The sequence below is a fragment of the Corticium candelabrum genome, chromosome 13 (genome assembly GCF_963422355.1).
Source record: "Corticium candelabrum chromosome 13, ooCorCand1.1, whole genome shotgun sequence".
NCBI lineage: Eukaryota > Metazoa > Porifera > Homoscleromorpha > Homosclerophorida > Plakinidae > Corticium > Corticium candelabrum.
The window spans coordinates 8,055,430-8,071,793 of NC_085097.1; the positions used below are offsets into that span (position 1 = coordinate 8,055,430).

General features: G+C 38.9%; 5 protein-coding genes across 5 annotated transcripts; 2 read left to right on the forward strand and 3 right to left on the reverse strand.

The window, feature by feature from the left end:
- Nucleotides 1–2,803: 2,803 nt before the first annotated feature.
- On the forward strand, nucleotides 2,804–7,353 carry LOC134188781 (DNA damage-regulated autophagy modulator protein 1-like). The gene is made up of 7 exons (XM_062656981.1): nucleotides 2,804–2,973; nucleotides 3,066–3,119; nucleotides 3,176–3,243; nucleotides 3,500–3,642; nucleotides 4,062–4,239; nucleotides 6,373–6,467; nucleotides 6,961–7,353. The coding sequence occupies exons 1-7, from the start codon at nucleotides 2,840–2,842 to the stop codon at nucleotides 7,165–7,167; spliced, it is 879 nt and encodes a 292-aa protein (XP_062512965.1). The 5' UTR covers nucleotides 2,804–2,839; the 3' UTR covers nucleotides 7,168–7,353.
- Nucleotides 7,208–10,061, reverse strand: LOC134188659 (putative fatty acyl-CoA reductase CG5065). The gene is made up of 5 exons (XM_062656828.1): nucleotides 9,787–10,061; nucleotides 8,682–8,857; nucleotides 8,558–8,630; nucleotides 7,622–7,728; nucleotides 7,208–7,241 (listed from the first exon to the last, which is right to left on the reverse strand). The coding sequence occupies exons 1-5, from the start codon at nucleotides 10,000–10,002 to the stop codon at nucleotides 7,208–7,210; spliced, it is 606 nt and encodes a 201-aa protein (XP_062512812.1). The 5' UTR covers nucleotides 10,003–10,061.
- Nucleotides 10,062–10,568: 507 nt separating this feature from the next.
- On the reverse strand, nucleotides 10,569–11,321 carry LOC134189105 (uncharacterized). Its single transcript, XM_062657338.1, has one exon. The coding sequence runs from the start codon at nucleotides 11,240–11,242 to the stop codon at nucleotides 10,577–10,579; it is 666 nt and encodes a 221-aa protein (XP_062513322.1). The 5' UTR covers nucleotides 11,243–11,321; the 3' UTR covers nucleotides 10,569–10,576.
- A 535-nt stretch (nucleotides 11,322–11,856) lies between these two features.
- On the forward strand, nucleotides 11,857–13,512 carry LOC134188793 (MOB kinase activator 2-like). Its single transcript, XM_062656995.1, has 5 exons — nucleotides 11,857–11,972; nucleotides 12,037–12,185; nucleotides 12,252–12,345; nucleotides 12,959–13,086; nucleotides 13,150–13,512. Exons 1-5 carry the CDS (start codon nucleotides 11,956–11,958, stop codon nucleotides 13,413–13,415), a joined length of 654 nt encoding a protein of 217 aa, XP_062512979.1. The 5' UTR covers nucleotides 11,857–11,955; the 3' UTR covers nucleotides 13,416–13,512.
- A 1,159-nt stretch (nucleotides 13,513–14,671) lies between these two features.
- Nucleotides 14,672–15,926, reverse strand: LOC134188957 (uncharacterized). Its single transcript, XM_062657175.1, has 4 exons — nucleotides 15,795–15,926; nucleotides 15,697–15,736; nucleotides 15,552–15,633; nucleotides 14,672–15,187 (listed from the first exon to the last, which is right to left on the reverse strand). The coding sequence occupies exons 1-4, from the start codon at nucleotides 15,871–15,873 to the stop codon at nucleotides 15,026–15,028; spliced, it is 363 nt and encodes a 120-aa protein (XP_062513159.1). The 5' UTR covers nucleotides 15,874–15,926; the 3' UTR covers nucleotides 14,672–15,025.
- Nucleotides 15,927–16,364: the final 438 nt, after the last annotated feature.

Here is a 16,364-nt window from a genome sequence, read left to right on the forward strand (position 1 = left end):
TGATTTCTAATACAATTCTGAGTCATCCACATCCAGATAGAACGTATGTTCTTACAACAGATGCTTCTATGGTCGGGATAGGAGCAGAATTAGCTCAGCAGACGCCAGAAGGAATAAGACCAGTTGCCTATTTCAGCAAGACACTTTCCAAATCAGAAAGGAAGTATTCCGTATATGACAAAGAATTTCTCGCCATTGTGATGGCTGTCCGTCATTTTCGCCATCATCTCATAGGAACTAAGTTTTGTTTGAGAACTGACCATCGTCCACTGCAGTTTTTGGCCAATACCAAAGACCCCTGGGGTAAACGTGCTAGATGGATTATGGAATTGGAAGAATATTCATTTACTGTAGAATATATAACTAGTCGAGAAAATGTTGTGGCTGATGCTCTAAGTCGACTTGAACACGAGAAAAAGGACACCTCGCCAGGAATTGTACAGCTCCCTGCCCAGCAACAAACCGTGTAGACCAGGCAAAAGAAGGGCGTGTTTCAAATTTTACAACCGCTAGTCACGGACTCATTTTGGTAAGGGCTACAATTTACGATCGAAACTACGCGTTCTTAGTCGATACAGGAGCGGATATTAGCCTGTTACCGTACAGCGTCGTGGAGACCAATAATTTACCGTTACGACGTCGTATGGTCCGGCAACCAATAATGGTGGATGGATCCGCTCTTCGGTGTGAGGGCATGACGGATATGTTGACACTAACGATTGGTCCTAGTAAGATTTCACAATCATTCTACGTAGTCAGAGGACTTGAATATGGTATCTTGGGGACGGACATACTGGCACATCTCAATGTGCAAATTGACGTTGCTACGAAAAGTCTGTATCTCCATGGTCAAAAGGTCTCCACATTCGAAACTGTCACGGCGGCTACTAGTTCGGTTTGTCTGATAAAATTCGGTCAAGTCTACTCACCAGACAGAGTGGTAATTTCACCAGGAGAAGAACGGACAATATGGGGAAGAATTCATTCAAACACTTCAACCACGTGGACGGGTGTAGTAGAGGTACTGCATGAATTAACTGAACGATCGGGTCTACTGGGATGTGCAACTGTAGCGGAAGGAGGTAAAGAAAAGAATGTTCCTGTTCGCGTCTTGAATGTCACGGAAAACCCAGTGACCGTTTACAAAGGCCAATCGTTAGCCGAGTTTACTGAAGCTATGATGAATGAAGGCAGAACACGTGACGACGCAACAAAAACTGGTAAGATAACGTACGACCCTATCGCAGAAACGACCCTTGGAGAGTCCATTTCCACGGAACAAAAAAATCGCCTGGAGTGGTTACTGCGAAGGTATAACAAAGTGTTCGCTTACCCAGGCAACGAGGGACAGGTAACTCACATTGAGCACACCATTCCTCTAACAACGGACAATCCGATTGCATGTAGACCTCGTCGCCTGCCAACGCAATGGAGACTCGGAGTTGAAGAAGAAGTACAGGAACTGCAAAGTCGAGGCGTGATACGACCATCTGAATCGGGTTACGCAGCACTGGTGTTACACTCACTCGGCTGTCGTGTTGCTACTCGCACCACCTTACACTGCTTCCAACAGAGTAGCACTAGCTTGCTCTGTCAAGCACCAGCTAAGTGATTCGTTTAGGTGTTTGTCTTTATACTTCTTTTGTGTTGTTTGACAAATTATGCAGGCTGTTAGATCAGTGGCTTGAAAACTTGTGCGACTGCGCATGCGCCTAGCACTTGCTCTGTTGTCTTTCGTCGTCGCAGGTAGTACTAGATGAAGTGGCTGTGCTACCACTGACATATCTGGTTGGCGTTTCTCCACAATCAGGCTGCTCCGTGAGGCTGAAGTCTGACCAGAAAGGTCTTGTTAGTGTACGTCTGGTGGCAGCGACTGTGGTATGCACCACGAGGTCCATTTTGGAAATGAGGAGCAAGCGCCTCATAAATTTGGTCACGCCGTTGTTCTGCTGCTTCGTGAAGAGCTTTCCAGCTTTTGGCAGTAAATTGTGTCACGTCCCCGTGCGCGTCCTTGTGACAATGGCCTAGACACTGGTTGTACCAGTCTACTTCACTTTCCAGCTACTGTTGAAGATCACCCTCAGTACTCATTGTACGAGGTCAGAACGAAAGCGAACAACTAAGGGAAGCTAGAACCTCTGAAGACAGCAGATTCCGGCAATGCAGAAGCGTGTTACCCCGGTAACGCTGGGGGCGTGCACTAATATCAAAATTGCCGTTTGTGTGCCAATCCGACCATCTTTCAGAATGACAACAAGTGCAGTTTGGCTTATAGTTATGTGCTTTAACTATTACAATAGAGAAACAATTGTTGTGCGGCAGTGGGGACTACCTTCAATTTTTTGGCGTTTGACTTGGCCCACGGACTATAAATAGTCTGTTAGTCGTAAGGAGAGTCATTGTATACGGGACATAGAATCTCTCATGGTGACGTAATGTTACATTCCCGTATAAATATCGTAAAACCAAGAAAGCGATCGATTTCGGGTCAGCAGTTGTAGACAGGTGAGTTCTGTTGTTTATTTCCGACAGGTCCTAGCAATCGCAAACATAAATTACACTGTTCTGGTAAGAAAACTCTCTCAAGGAAGTTTCGCGCCTACGGTTGGTTGTTCGTCCATTGTCTTTGGTTGCCGCGTACTACATAAAGGAATTAATGCTTCGTGATTGGGCTACACTAAGGAGGCGTGGCACGTTCCTGTAGTGTGACAGACATAACCAGCCAGCCAGCCAGCCAGACCCAGACCGGAAGTCGGTTTAGCCCTATACATTTAGAGTACGCTACTCGCCAAGTCTCGTGACTTTTACAAAGTCCCTTTTCTTAGAGGCTCATAGCTGAATGAGCTGTGAGAGCGGCAGCAGCGCGGATATCACTCTAGAGAGGAGACCAATGTCGTTGTGTTGTTCGGCACCCGGTCCGGAATGTCTTCCCGTTCTCTTCGCTTTCGTCATGTCTACAGCGTTCATACTATCGTAAGACACACCAACACTCATCACACCTTGTTTCATTCATTATCTGTTTAGTGAACGAATTTTTTTACTTCAACTGTTTTCCGTTTTTGTAGTTACGTTTTGGCGATTGCCAGGAAAGACGTCAGCGCTGGGTTCCCGTATATAAGGTGGACCGTTTTCTTTTCGTTTGTTTCGCTTTTTGTATCCGCGTTTTGTTATTTAGCGACACCGGTGCGACACCGCCTGAAAGCTGTGTCTTTACGTTTCTACTCAACGTCGGCGCGTTTATTGGTGAGAGAGGTCACGTGACAAACGTTTGCACGACGGCACGTGACATATTTATTTAATGGCACGTGACACATTTGAAGGCACGTGACATGCATATGAAACGTAACTAAACACATGACACACTGGCGCCACATGATATGGCGTCACATAATATGACAACTTCATATGACGTCACGTAATATGACACTTGATGTTATGTCACGTGATATGATGTCACGTGATGCATATGATGTCACAATATTTTTGGTTTTCTTTTTAGCTTTCGTTATGATCTACGTTCGTTACAAGCAAGTGAAGGAATACAACAAGCAGGATTTATCACGAATACTAAGACTGAACACGTGGTCAGCAGTCGTCGGTGCTATTGCCGTCGTTGGGTTGATGTTGGTCGCATCGTTTCAGGTGAGTTGAACAGTTAACTGCATAATGGACATACAAGATACATACAATGTATTTGACGAGCTTACTGTTTATGAATAATATTTTATATTGAAAGTGAATGTGTGATTTGTAGGAGTGGTGTGTCTCACATTGTTGATATAAAAATGTTATCTGGGTGTTGTAGGAGTGGTGTGTCTCACATTGTTGATATAAAAATGTTATCTGGGTGTTTGTGTAGCCGATCGTTTGTATTATGAGATGTACAGTGTGGTGAATCAAATGTCTTGGTGTGTGTGTGTGTGTGTGTGTGTGTGTGTGTGTGTGTGTGTGTGTGTGTGTGTGTGTTTGTCCAGTGTGTGTGTGTGTGTTTGTCCAGTGTGTGTGTGTGTGTGCATGCACGTGTTCTTGTGTATGTGTTACTGTTTTCTCTTTCCCTGTAGGATATCAACGTGTTTGTTGTCCACGTTATTGGTGCTGTAATGACGTTTGTGTTTGGTGTTATGTACGAGTGGATGCAAGCAGCCATGACCTACAAAATGTTTCACAACAGAGGACAAAAGAGAGTGACAATCATCAGAATTGTCATTGCAACTCTATCAACCGTCTTCTTAATCACATGTGAGCAGAATTCAATCGTCTCTTGAGCTGATATTTGTAGCCTCGTCCCCAGACTCACGTGAGTCTGGGGACGAGGCTAGATATTTGGTTGTCTTTGTATCTCATGTTTTCACTGGTTTGTTATAGAATGTGTTGTTTGTTTATTGTGTTTGTCAGTGTGATTTTATGTTGGTGTATTGTGTGTATTGTGTGTTATTGTTGTTGTTGTGCTGTGTTGTATTGTTTGTTTACTGCATTTGATTGTTTGTTTATTTGTATTGTTGTTTGTTTTGTTGTGTTGTGTTGTTGTTTATTTGTATTATTGTTTGTTGGTTTTGTTTTGTTGTTTGTTTGTATTATTGTTAGTTTGTTGTGTTGTTTATTTATATTATTGTTTGTTGTGTTGCTGTGTTGTTGTTTATTTATATTATTGTTTGTTGTGTTGTTATTGTGTTATTGTTTATTTATATTATTGTTTGTTGTGTTGTTGTTTATTTATATTATTGTTTGTTGTGTTGTTGTGTTGTTGTTTATTTATATTATTGTTTGTTGTGTTGTTGTGTTGTTGTTTATTTATATTATTGTTTGTTGTGTTGTTGTGTTGTTGCTTATTTGTGTTGTTGTTTGTTTTTGTGTTGTGTTTTATTTGTATTATTGTTTGTTTGTTGTGTTGTTTCATTTGTTTACTATATTTCATTGTTTGTTTATTTTTATTATTGTTTATTTGTTTTGCTGTATTGTGTTGTGTTGTTTGTTTTCCTGTGTTGTGTTGTTTGTTTACTGTATTGTTTTGTTTGTTTGTTTGTTTTGCTCTGTTGTGTTGTGTTGTGTTGTTTGTTTTGCTGTGTTGTTTGTTTGTTTTGCTGTGTTGTTCTGTTTTTTATTGTATTGTATTATTGTTTATTTGTTGTGCTGTATTGTGTTGTGCTGTATTGTGTTGTGCTGTGTTGTTTGTTTTGCTGTGTTGTTGTGTTGTTTGTTTTTCTGTGTTGTTTTGTGTTGTTTGTTTTTCTGTGTTGTTTTGTGTTGTTTGTTTTGCTGTGTTGTTGTGTTGTTTGTTTTGCTGTGTTCTGTTTTTTATTGTATTGTATTATTGTTTATTTGTTTTGCTGTGTTATTTGTTTTGCTGTGTTGTTGTTTTGTTTATTTACTGTATTGTATTATTGTTTATTTGTATTATTGTTTATTTGTGTTGTTTGTTTGTTTTGCTGTGTTGTTTGTTTGCTATATTGTATTATTGTTTATATGTATTGTTGTTTGTTTACTGTATTGTATTATTGTTTATTTGTATTATTGTTTATTTGTGTTGTTGTTTGTTTGTTTTGCTGTGTTGTTTGTTTGCTATATTGTATTATTGTTTATATGTATTGTTGTTTGTTTACTGTATTGTATTATTGTTTGTTTGTTGTATTGTATTAGGTTTTACTGTGTTGTGTTGTTTATTGTATACTAGATCCATGCCCCGTCCTTCTTACCGGCAAGATACTGTAGCATTCTAACAGAACACGCAGTCTGAGCATGTGTGGAGACGTCACGTGCAATTTTTGTTGCGAAGTCCCGGATGTTCTGAATGAATTCGAATCTTGCTCTTTGTGCTTGTTTCAATAGAAATTGACACACTCCCTGTGTAGCGCTTGCTGCAGAAAACGTGTAGGTTGGGTTTGGTGCAAATGCAATCAGAATTTGGAGAGAAGCGAAAGCGCTAGAAGAGTAAAGCCTGGTTCACAATATGACGCTGACGCTCATTTGAGCGTCAAACTTCAAAGAAACCGCCTCGACGTCGGCGGTATCCTTTGATGTTGACGCCGACGTCGACGTTGGAATAGGATTCATTTCTATTGTCGACGTCGACGTCAATATTGTGAACCAGGCTTTAGTTCCATCGGCAAGAAATATTTGATTGTTTGAAGCTTTGCGAAGGACTACGACATGTACAGTCTACGCAGGACTGGTGCGGGCGTGTGTTTGAATAAACTAGAACGTGTAGCGTTTGCGTCATCGAGAAATTTTCCGGGGGGGGTCGATCCCTTGAGAGGGGACCCAGTGCATATTTTTTGATTTTTTTTACAGGCAATTTGAGCTTTATATATACTAGATTGTTGTTTGTGTACTCTGTTGTGTTGTATGATTACTATGTTGTATTATTGTTTGTAGGTGGTATAACTGGAGTAATTGCTGTAAATGAGTTGCACACCCACCAGAAGCACGTGACAGTTACTGACGTGGTCAAGTGGAACTCGTCAATGCCTGTAGGTCATACTTTCATGATTACAATTGGCTGTGATTAGTGTTGACTATTTATGCTATAATGGTACATCTGGATGAACAAATAGACAGACAGATAATTAGACATACAGACAAACAGACAGATAGACAGATAAGTAGACAGACAGGCAAGTAGACAGACAGGCAAGTAGACAGACAGACAAGTAGACAGACAAGCAAGCAGACAGACAGACAGACAAGTAGACAGACGGACAGACAGATAAGTAAACAGACAGACAAGTAGACAATATGGGCAAACAGATAAGTAGACAGACAGACAGACAGATGGACAGATAGATAAGTAGACAGACAGACAAGTAGACAGACAGATAAGTGGACAGACAGACAGATGGATAGACAGACAAGTAGACAGACAGACAGACAGACAAGTAGACAGACAGGTGGACAGACAGACAGAGAGACAAGTAGACAGATAGATGGACAGACAGACAGCTCAATCCGTCTCATCATTTCCAGGGATACGAGACACACATCGTCAGCACCACCACAGAATGGGCCGTCGCCATTTGTCTCCTTGTCTACTTCCTCACCTTCTACAATGCATTCAAAAAGATCTCACTCGAGGCCGTCGTTCGTCTCAGACTCAACAACTACACAATGATAGAGGACACAAGAGAGACACAATACCTGGACCCTGAACGATACAAAGGAGGCCTCTACTAGACAACAGTCTCTTTTCATTACCTTTTCACATTCCTCATTATCAAATTTTTCTGGCGCATGCGCAGTAACACAAGCTATAGATCAGTTGTAGTTACTTACTAGTTGATATTAAGTATGGAAGTAACAAAATAGTTAATTAATTGATATTGGGTTGGGTGTGATGGTTGGGTTGCTTTAGAGTCTTGTGAGTAGACCGAGACGTGAGAGCATGTTGAAGCAGAGCTGGAGGAGTGAGAACCACATGGTGCGAGCCATGCGTGAGTATTTGATGAGGCAGTGAGAGAGGAAGAGAAACATAAGGGCGTTGAATGTATATCGCATACTCTGGAACCTAGAAATTCAATATCATGATTATCGTGTGTGTGTGTGTGTGTGTGTGTGTGTGTGTGTGTGTGTGTGTGTGTGTGTGTGTGTGTGTGTGTGTGTGTGTGTGTGACTCGTTGTTGTTTCGTACTTCAAGGTTTCTATGAGTTTATCTGGTGGTAAAGATGGTGGATAGATTGTTTCATCAATCTGTGACCTGTCACAATGACTGTACGCTGTCGATATGTGAATAAGAGCCTGCAAGCAAAAACACATCAGTAAGACAAGGAGATAGTACATAAACTAACAGTGAAATAGACAGACAACCAGACAGGAAGAAAGGCAGACAAACAGACAGACAGACAGACAGACAGACAGACAAACAACACATTCACAGACAGACAGACACACAAACAAACACACAAACAGACAAACAAACACACAACAGACAAACAAACACACAACAGACAGACAGACAGACAACACACAGACAGACAGACAAACACACAAACAGACAGACAGACAGATAGACAGACAAATAAACACACAAACAAACAGACAGACAGCCAGACAAACAGACACACAAGCAGACAGACAGACAGACAGACAGATAGACAAACACACAAACAGACAGACAGACAAACAGTACACACAAACACACAAGCAGACAGACAGACAGATAGACAAACACACAAACAGACAGACAGACAAACAGTACACACAAACACACAGACAGACAGACAAACACACAGACAGACAGACAAACACACAAACAGACAAACAGACAGACAGACAAACAAACAGTACACACAAACAGACAAAGAGACAGACAGATGTACAAACAGACAGACAAACAAACAGACAGACAGACAGACAGAAAGACAAACAAACACACAAACAGACAGACAGACACAGACAGACAGACAGACCAACAAACACACAAACAGACAGATAGACAGACACACAAACAAACAGACAGACATATACAAAGACAGACATGCAAACATCAAGAGTAACAAACAAACATGCAGACAACCAACCACTACGTCAACCAAAACAACAAAATGTGACAAAAGTAAACTCATACCTTCAAATTTGTCATTCTGTGACACAAAGCTATTAACTGTTTTACCCCAACAACATTCATCTTGACAGACAGCCTACACACAGAGCTCACACACTCAGCACACCAACAAGACAAACAACCTTACTTGAGAGGCTCATCAAACTTGACTGTCGCTGCAGAATGAAATACGACTGAGACATTGTCTGTGATTGTGGCCGTGTCCTCTTCACTTAGACCCAAGTTTGGTTTCATGATGTCTCCCTCACAAACAATGATTTTGTTGGTGAAAGTTGGTTGTTCAGTACGCAGATGGTCAAATACCTGGTGAGGAAAGAAGTGAAGTTAATGTAAGATAAATGACAAACAGATAGACAGACAAACAAACAAATAAACAGAAAACAGACAGACAGACAACTGACAGACAAACAAATAAACAGACAGACAGACAGACAGACAGACAGACAATCAAACAAACAACAAACACACAAACAGAAAAACAGACAACAAACAGACTGATGGACAGACAAACAAACAGACAGACAATCAAACAAACAACAAACAGACAAACAAAAAGGCAGACAACAGACAGACAGATAGACAAACAAACAGACATAAAGACAAACAATCAAACAAACAACTAACACACAAACAAAAAGACAGACAAACAGACAGACAGACAATAGACATACAAACAGACAGACAGACAGACAGAGAGACAGACAGACAGACAGACAGACAGACAATCAAACAAACAACAAACAGACAGACAACAGACAGACAAACAGACAATAAACATACAAACAGACAGACTTACAAACAGACAGATGGACGGACAAACAGACAGACAGACAGAGAAACAGACAGACAGACAGACAGACAGACAATCAAACAAACAACAAACAAACAGACAACAGACAGACAACAGACATACAAACAGACAGACTTACGAACAGACAGATGGACGGACAAACAGACGGATGGACAAACAGACAGACAGACAGAGAGAGAAACAGACAGACAGACAGACAGACAAATGGACAAACACTCAAACATACATAAATAAAAACAAACAAATAAATAAACAAATCAACACAGTCACTTCTACACACTCTCCACTTCCGCACAACAACCAACACAACACACCAACACAAAATACCAACACAAGACACCAACACAAGACACCAACACAAGACACCAACACAACACACCAACACCTCACCACACCCTACCCGCCGACCACACCCACTCACCCGGTCAGTCAACATGTCGGCGGTTCTTTGCTTGGCCGTCTTTCCTCTCTGCGGTCTAACCAATACGTACATCGCTTTCAATTTCGCAGAGCATCTCAACAGCTTCTCAATCAAAACTTTTCCCACGAAGCCGGTCGCTCCAGTGACGAAAACGCTTTGCTCGTCGTAGAACGATGATATTGACGAGGTTGTCGTGTCCGTGTCTCTTTCGCTCATCGGTGAGAGTGAGAGTTGCGCCACGTGTGTAACGAGTTTGCAGACAATGAGAATTTGGTGACCTTTGACTGCCTCGGATGTCGGTCTTTTGTGCGCGAGACATGTGACTTGATTGCTTGACCTATGACCTCATGTGTATTCTTGCGTACAGTACATTCGCGCCCGGCAAGTTTTATGTATATTTGTTATTTATTTATATTTATATTTATATTTATTTTTATTTATTACCATTTTTTATTTTTATTTTTATTTTTATTTTTTATTTTATTTTTATTTTTATTTTTATTTTTATTTTTATTTATTGTCATTTACCTATTTTTATTTTTATTTTTATTTTTATTTATTGTTATTTATTTATATTTATATTTATTCTTATTTTTATTTATTGTTATTCATTTATATGTATATTTATATTTATTTTTATTTATTGTTATTTATTTATATTTATATTTATATTTATTTTTATTTATTGTTATTTATTTATATTTATATTTATTTTTATTTATTGTTATTTATTTATATTTATATTTATATTTATTTTTATTTATTGTTATTTATAAACATATATATTATATTATAGGTCCCATAGGGGACTAGCAGTACCATCTAAACTACATCTAGCTAGTATCATTTTAGCGTTGCTACACCACAGTCTAGTAGAGAGTTGCTGATGAAAATGACAAACAGACTGGCTAATTGAAACATTATGTTTAAACGAAGCTCTACGTGCTATGATCTTGAGCACTTGAAGGCTAGCAGCTGTCCAGAGACCCAGAGTCTCTACTACTAGCGGATGAAAAAGGCTGCCTGTGCTGGACACATTCAGGTGATGTCGTTCGTCCTTTTCCATCTCTCCTGCATCAGATGCTGCACCTGGATGACTTGCTGCTTGAGTGAGAAAAGACGGTTGTAAGGAACTTCGTACCGATAAGTCAAAGTAGGCAGGCAAACCGCGCTCGAAATCTGGATGATAAACATCTCCTGGTCTTGTTTGGTTGCTACTGCTACATCTTGCCTCCCGACGACAACGAGAATCATCTGTAAGCAGTGCGTTGTACACCACTTCGCATAGAGCATCATGACGTTTCGTTGTCAAACTCTGTCCTTGATTACATCCCAATAGATGGTCACCAAACTTATCAATAATGTTACCACAAGGGCAGCGTTTGGAGTTTGGGGAAGGGAAAATGGGGATACCCAACCATATCCGTAGTGCCACACTAAACTCTCTTTTGGGCATGGAAAGGCCGAGATTCGGGTTCGGTATTGCCCGTAGCCATGCCCCAGTGTGTTGACCAGAAATGGTTATTTATTGTTATTTATTTATATTTATATTTATATTTATTTTTATTTATTGTTATTTATTTATATTTATATTTATATTTATATTTATTGTTATTCATTTATATTTATATTTATTTTTATTTTTATTTATTGTTATTTATTTATATTTATTTTTGTTTTTATTTTTATATTTATATAATATAATGTAGCTATAATTGTAATTTCTAAATTTGTTATTTGGTTGGTAACGCGCGTTAACAACACAAAGCGCATAAAATATTTATATTATTCGTTTATATTTTAATTATATTTAAATGTAATAAACTATAATATATAATATGTAATATGTAATAATTATAATTTTAATTTTAAATAGTTTATAAACTGTTAATTGGTTTGGTAAAGCGCGTTAACAACACAAAGCACATAAAATATTTACATTATTCGTTCATATTTTAATTATGTTTAAATATAATAAAATATAATATAATATGTAATAATTATAATTTTTAAATAGTTTACAAACTGTTAATTAGTTGTTAACGCGCTTTAACAACACAAATCGAGTTATTTGTATGACGTCAGGAAGCCCGGATAACACCCAACTTGTTGAGTATTCAGTTTGTCCGCCGACTGTTTGTTGATTCAAGCGTTTGTACTTACACAAAAATGGACTGGCTGATGGGGTACGATCGCGATTTCTCTCTACACGAAATCTAGCGTCTTTTTCAACTTCCTGTTGATTTGTAGGAAGGGAAAGAAGAAGGCAAGCACTTCAGAGGAAAAGAAGCTTTACATGGAAGCGAAGTATTTTGAGAACGGGATCATAGAAGGAGACCTTCACAGTATGTTGACGTTACATCCGGGTACTGACCAGAATGAATGGATGGCAGCTCAGAGTAGGAACACTGTGGCTGAGTTGACGCGTTGTGTGGACACTGACTATTGGTTTTGCTTGTGTCTAGCGTTGTCGTTTTTTAATCATTTTAATTTGCTGTATGGAGCAATTTCGGAGCTTTGCACTACGACGTCGTGCCCTGTGATGTCTGCAGGATCGTTGTGAGCAGGATTAGTATATGAGAGTTGAAGTGAATGTGTGATGTGATTGGGTAGATGGACGAACAATGGAAGTCTGGGTTGAATAATTATATGATGAATTGTGTTCAATGATTGTATTGCAGGGATGCATCTCATAATACATTAGACTAAAATTTTTGGTCTCGCTTAGCCAGACCTTAACACTAGACTATTGTATTGGAGGGATGCATCTCACAATACACTAGACTATTGTATTGGAGGGATGCATTTCACAATACACTAGGCAATTGTATTGGAGGGATGCATCTCACAATACATTAGACTATTGTATTGGAGGGATGCATCTCACAATACACTAGACTATTGTATTGGAGGGATGCATCTCACAATACAGTAGGCTATTGTATTGGAGGGATGCATCTGACTATACACTAGACTATTGTATTGGAGGGATGCATCTCACAATACACTAGACTATTGTATTGGAGGGATGCATCTCACAATACACTAGACTATTGTATTGGAGGGATGCATCTCTAAGACTATTGTATTGCAGCAAGGTATCTCTCCCTCTATACTGCACACGTAACGTCATTACATGCGTGTTAGGTAGTTACATATTTTATACATGCAGGCAGTATCATTGGCAAGACGAAGCAAAAGGCAAGAAATCCAAACTCTCTGCACCTCAATATGTTGATCTTGTGATGACAACATGTCAGAAGATGCTTCAAGATGACAGTCTCTTTCCAACAAAATTTGGTATTTCCTATTGCTATCGTCACCAACTTATTCGTTCTAATGGACGACACTTGCTGTTTTTAGGGCAAACATTTCCTCCCAATTTCATCTCTCTCGTCCGGAAAGTCTTTCGTTTGATTTTCCATGTGGCTGCTCACGTGTATCACCATCACTATAGTGACATTATCCAGTTGGAATTGTACAGACACTGGAACAGTCTCTTCACTCACTTCATTTATTTCTCGTTGAAATTTGACCTTCTGGACCAGAAGGAACTGACGCCGCTTGCAAGTCTTGTTGAGTTTATATCAACTAAAGATGGTACGAGGACAGAATCAGTGCCGTCTTAGATTGTCAATTAAGATTGTTTGCGTAGCATATTGTCTATATTATGGACTATATGGATCTATGATCTGTAGGAACAAACATTTTATACAATCTCTCAAACGAGATGTTGCATCTCTGATTATTACATTAGATGGTGCATGTCACAGTACATTAGACTATTGTATTGGAGGGATGCATCTTACAATACATTAGACTATTGTATTGGAGGGATGCATCTCACAATCCACTAGACTATTGTATTGGAGGGATGCATCTCATAATACACTAGACTACTGTATTGGAGGTATGCATCTCACAATACATTAGACTATTATACTGGAGGAATGCATCTCACAATACATTAGACTATTGTATTGGCATAGTTTGATGCATTTGCTGTTGCAGGTGCCTGACCAACTACATGCAGTGTGTCGTGTTACAAAAACATAAACTCACCTATAAAAATACCTCACATAGACCACACCCACACAAGTTGCACAAACTAACAAAAATGCCGGATGTGATATCCCGGATGTTACATTATGTGTAAATAAAAATTCCCGAATGTAGTTTAGTCACAAGTTCTAGAGTGGAAACACGTATGTAAATACCTAGTTCATGTGCTGGTTGTGACCTCCACACAACAGACTGCTTTTCGTACTTCCAGTCACGTGACACATTAATTTTAAATAGTCAGTTATATTTATAGTCACTAGATTAGACTAAATACTCTCACCTGACAGTCGAGCCTTTCAATAACTGTAAATCGTAATTTAGCTGCACGCATGCGCAAAATCGTCTCGAGTTCCCGATTGCCTCCCACTGCTTGACATGTGCTAACAATCAAATTTTGCATTGTACAGTACGTAAGTTGGCATTGTTAATCATTTGTTACCTGTCGGCGTGTATGCATGTGTATGTAACATTCTAGTGTTAGAGATAGTTTAGGCATGCAAGGCTGTATGCTGCTGCAAGTATCAAATATGTATGTGTGTATGGAGCTTGTGTGTGTGTGTGTGTGTGTGTGTGTGTGTGTGTGTGTGGTGTGTGTGTGTGTGTGTGTGTGTGTGTGTATGTGTGTGTGTATGTATGTATGTATGTGTGTATGTATGTATGTATGTGGCTCGATTGGTTAGAGTGTGCATTTGGAGATTGGCAACATCCGGGACCTTCGGGTCAGAGTTCGAGTGCGGGAGGGCCACATACATAAGTTCCCTTGGGCAAGGAACTAACATACACTTGCCTCTCTCTCCGGAGTGTCAGTTCTGTCCAGCAAGTTTGAAGCATGAAGTATGAAGTATGCAAGTATGACGTACCTAGTGACATGATAGTGTGACTGCTGAAAGTGTAGAGTATAGCAAGTATAGAAAGTTTAGAGTATAGCAAGTATAGTCATTGCAGTATTGAACCTGGGCCCTTAGGGTCCTTGTAAAAAATGTATGTGTGTATATGTATGTATGTATGCTGCATACTTGCTTATCAAATATTCATGTGAAATAGTCTTAATTAATACCTCTTAAACACCAAATTTTACTCAGTAGACACACCAGTTAAAAACACTGGCACATGATTAAACAATTTTCCCCATTCATATTGGCTACCAATGATAAATAAGAGAACTCATATTGTCTGTTCATGTTGATGCCTGTATCTTTGTGAGTAACATGTCTATTCGATTAGCCATTACAGGTTGACCCTTTTTTGTTTTTTCGTTCATTTTCTGTCTTTTCCGGCAACGCTTTTCATTACTGACTTTGAACGCTTCCACCTTCCTGGCACGATCAGCTTCCTCTAGCTAACAAATACATGCAATCTGATGACTCTAGTGTACAATAATAATTAATTATTAATTATTTAAATATTTATTTATTAAATTATTAAATTAATTATTAAACATTATATTTAATAATATTTAAATTTTAATATTTTAATATAATATTAATTTAATATTTTTTAAATATTTTAATAATATTAAATATTAATTATTAAATATTTATTTAAATATTAATTAATTATTTAATTTAATAATTAAATAATTAATTACGTTTAACATAAATTTAATTTTTATATTGTTGTCACTACAGTGAGTCTTCACTGTTGATTTGGTATTGAAAATTTTAGCATTCAAGACAACTGACGAGCGAAGCGAGTGCGCATACTTTCTTCTTTTCATCTGCTGCCTTCTTTTGTTGTTCGTACTGTCGCCTGGCCAATTGTAATGCACCACCGGCGTGCGTCTTCCTGCAGAAAATAAATCGTTAAGTATGCACAAACTACGTAATAAACCTACAGGTCACGTGACACCTCGTTTTTCTCACTGCGTCCCGCTTGTTGTGTAAACTGCCTAGAATAGCAAACAACCAAACAAAAATAATAAATAGTTAACATACAAACGACATTACCTCCATGCCTACTTGTGGACATTTTTTTCTTAGACTTCATAGTGTTTGCGCATGCTCGTGTGTTTGTCTTTTGACGCATGCGTACTGATATTCGTCGACTTTCTGGCTCTTGTTGTGATGATGAGAAGTCTGGTACCGCAGCCAAAGAGAGTACATGTATTTTGGACGAAGTTCTTTGGCGGCACTTTGTGGTTTTGGATTTTCTGGCGCCTAAAACACGATTATAAAGAATTATTAGTAAATCACGATGTTTAGCGGTCGCTTGTGATTAAAGTAAGCGTTAGTGTTGTTTAAACAGGGACATGGAGCGATTGATGAAGAGCACGAGCATCACTGAGATGTTATAAGAAACTTTTGGGAGAAATAAGATGTTATGACGTCACTTCCTGGTTGTGTATTGTCTGACTGGGTGTATACGTGTATACTGTGTGATAGAAGATACTGGAGTTGTAGTGATGATGTCAATGCGGTTGTGATGTTGTGGTGGTAGAAGAAAATGTATATATTGACTACGGAAATTTGTTGGGTTATTGTAGAGTTCTCGTGTGCACACACACACACACACACACA

Coding starts and splice junctions, on each gene's coding strand:
- LOC134188781 (XM_062656981.1), top strand. CDS start 2,840: ATGAGCTGTGAGAGCGGCAGCAGCGCGGATATCACTCTAGAGAGGAGA. Junction 3,643..4,061: donor TGTTGGTCGCATCGTTTCAG/GTGAGTTGAACA, acceptor CTTTCCCTGTAG/GATATCAACGTGTTTGTTGT. Junction 6,468..6,960: donor AGTGGAACTCGTCAATGCCT/GTAGGTCATACT, acceptor CATCATTTCCAG/GGATACGAGACACACATCGT.
- LOC134188659 (XM_062656828.1), bottom strand. CDS start 10,002: ATGAGCGAAAGAGACACGGACACGACAACCTCGTCAATATCATCGTTC. Junction 8,858..9,786: donor CCGACATGTTGACTGACCGG/GTGAGTGGGTGT, acceptor TTTCCTCACCAG/GTATTTGACCATCTGCGTAC. Junction 8,631..8,681: donor AAGTTTGATGAGCCTCTCAA/GTAAGGTTGTTT, acceptor CTCTGTGTGTAG/GCTGTCTGTCAAGATGAATG.
- LOC134189105 (XM_062657338.1), bottom strand. CDS start 11,242: ATGCCCAAAAGAGAGTTTAGTGTGGCACTACGGATATGGTTGGGTATC.
- LOC134188793 (XM_062656995.1), top strand. Junction 12,186..12,251: donor TGAATGGATGGCAGCTCAGA/GTAGGAACACTG, acceptor GCTTGTGTCTAG/CGTTGTCGTTTTTTAATCAT. Junction 13,087..13,149: donor TCTCTTTCCAACAAAATTTG/GTATTTCCTATT, acceptor TGCTGTTTTTAG/GGCAAACATTTCCTCCCAAT.
- LOC134188957 (XM_062657175.1), bottom strand. CDS start 15,873: ATGCGTCAAAAGACAAACACACGAGCATGCGCAAACACTATGAAGTCT. Junction 15,634..15,696: donor GACGCAGTGAGAAAAACGAG/GTGTCACGTGAC, acceptor TATTTTCTGCAG/GAAGACGCACGCCGGTGGTG. Junction 15,188..15,551: donor CAGCAGATGAAAAGAAGAAA/GTATGCGCACTC, acceptor TGTATTTGTTAG/CTAGAGGAAGCTGATCGTGC.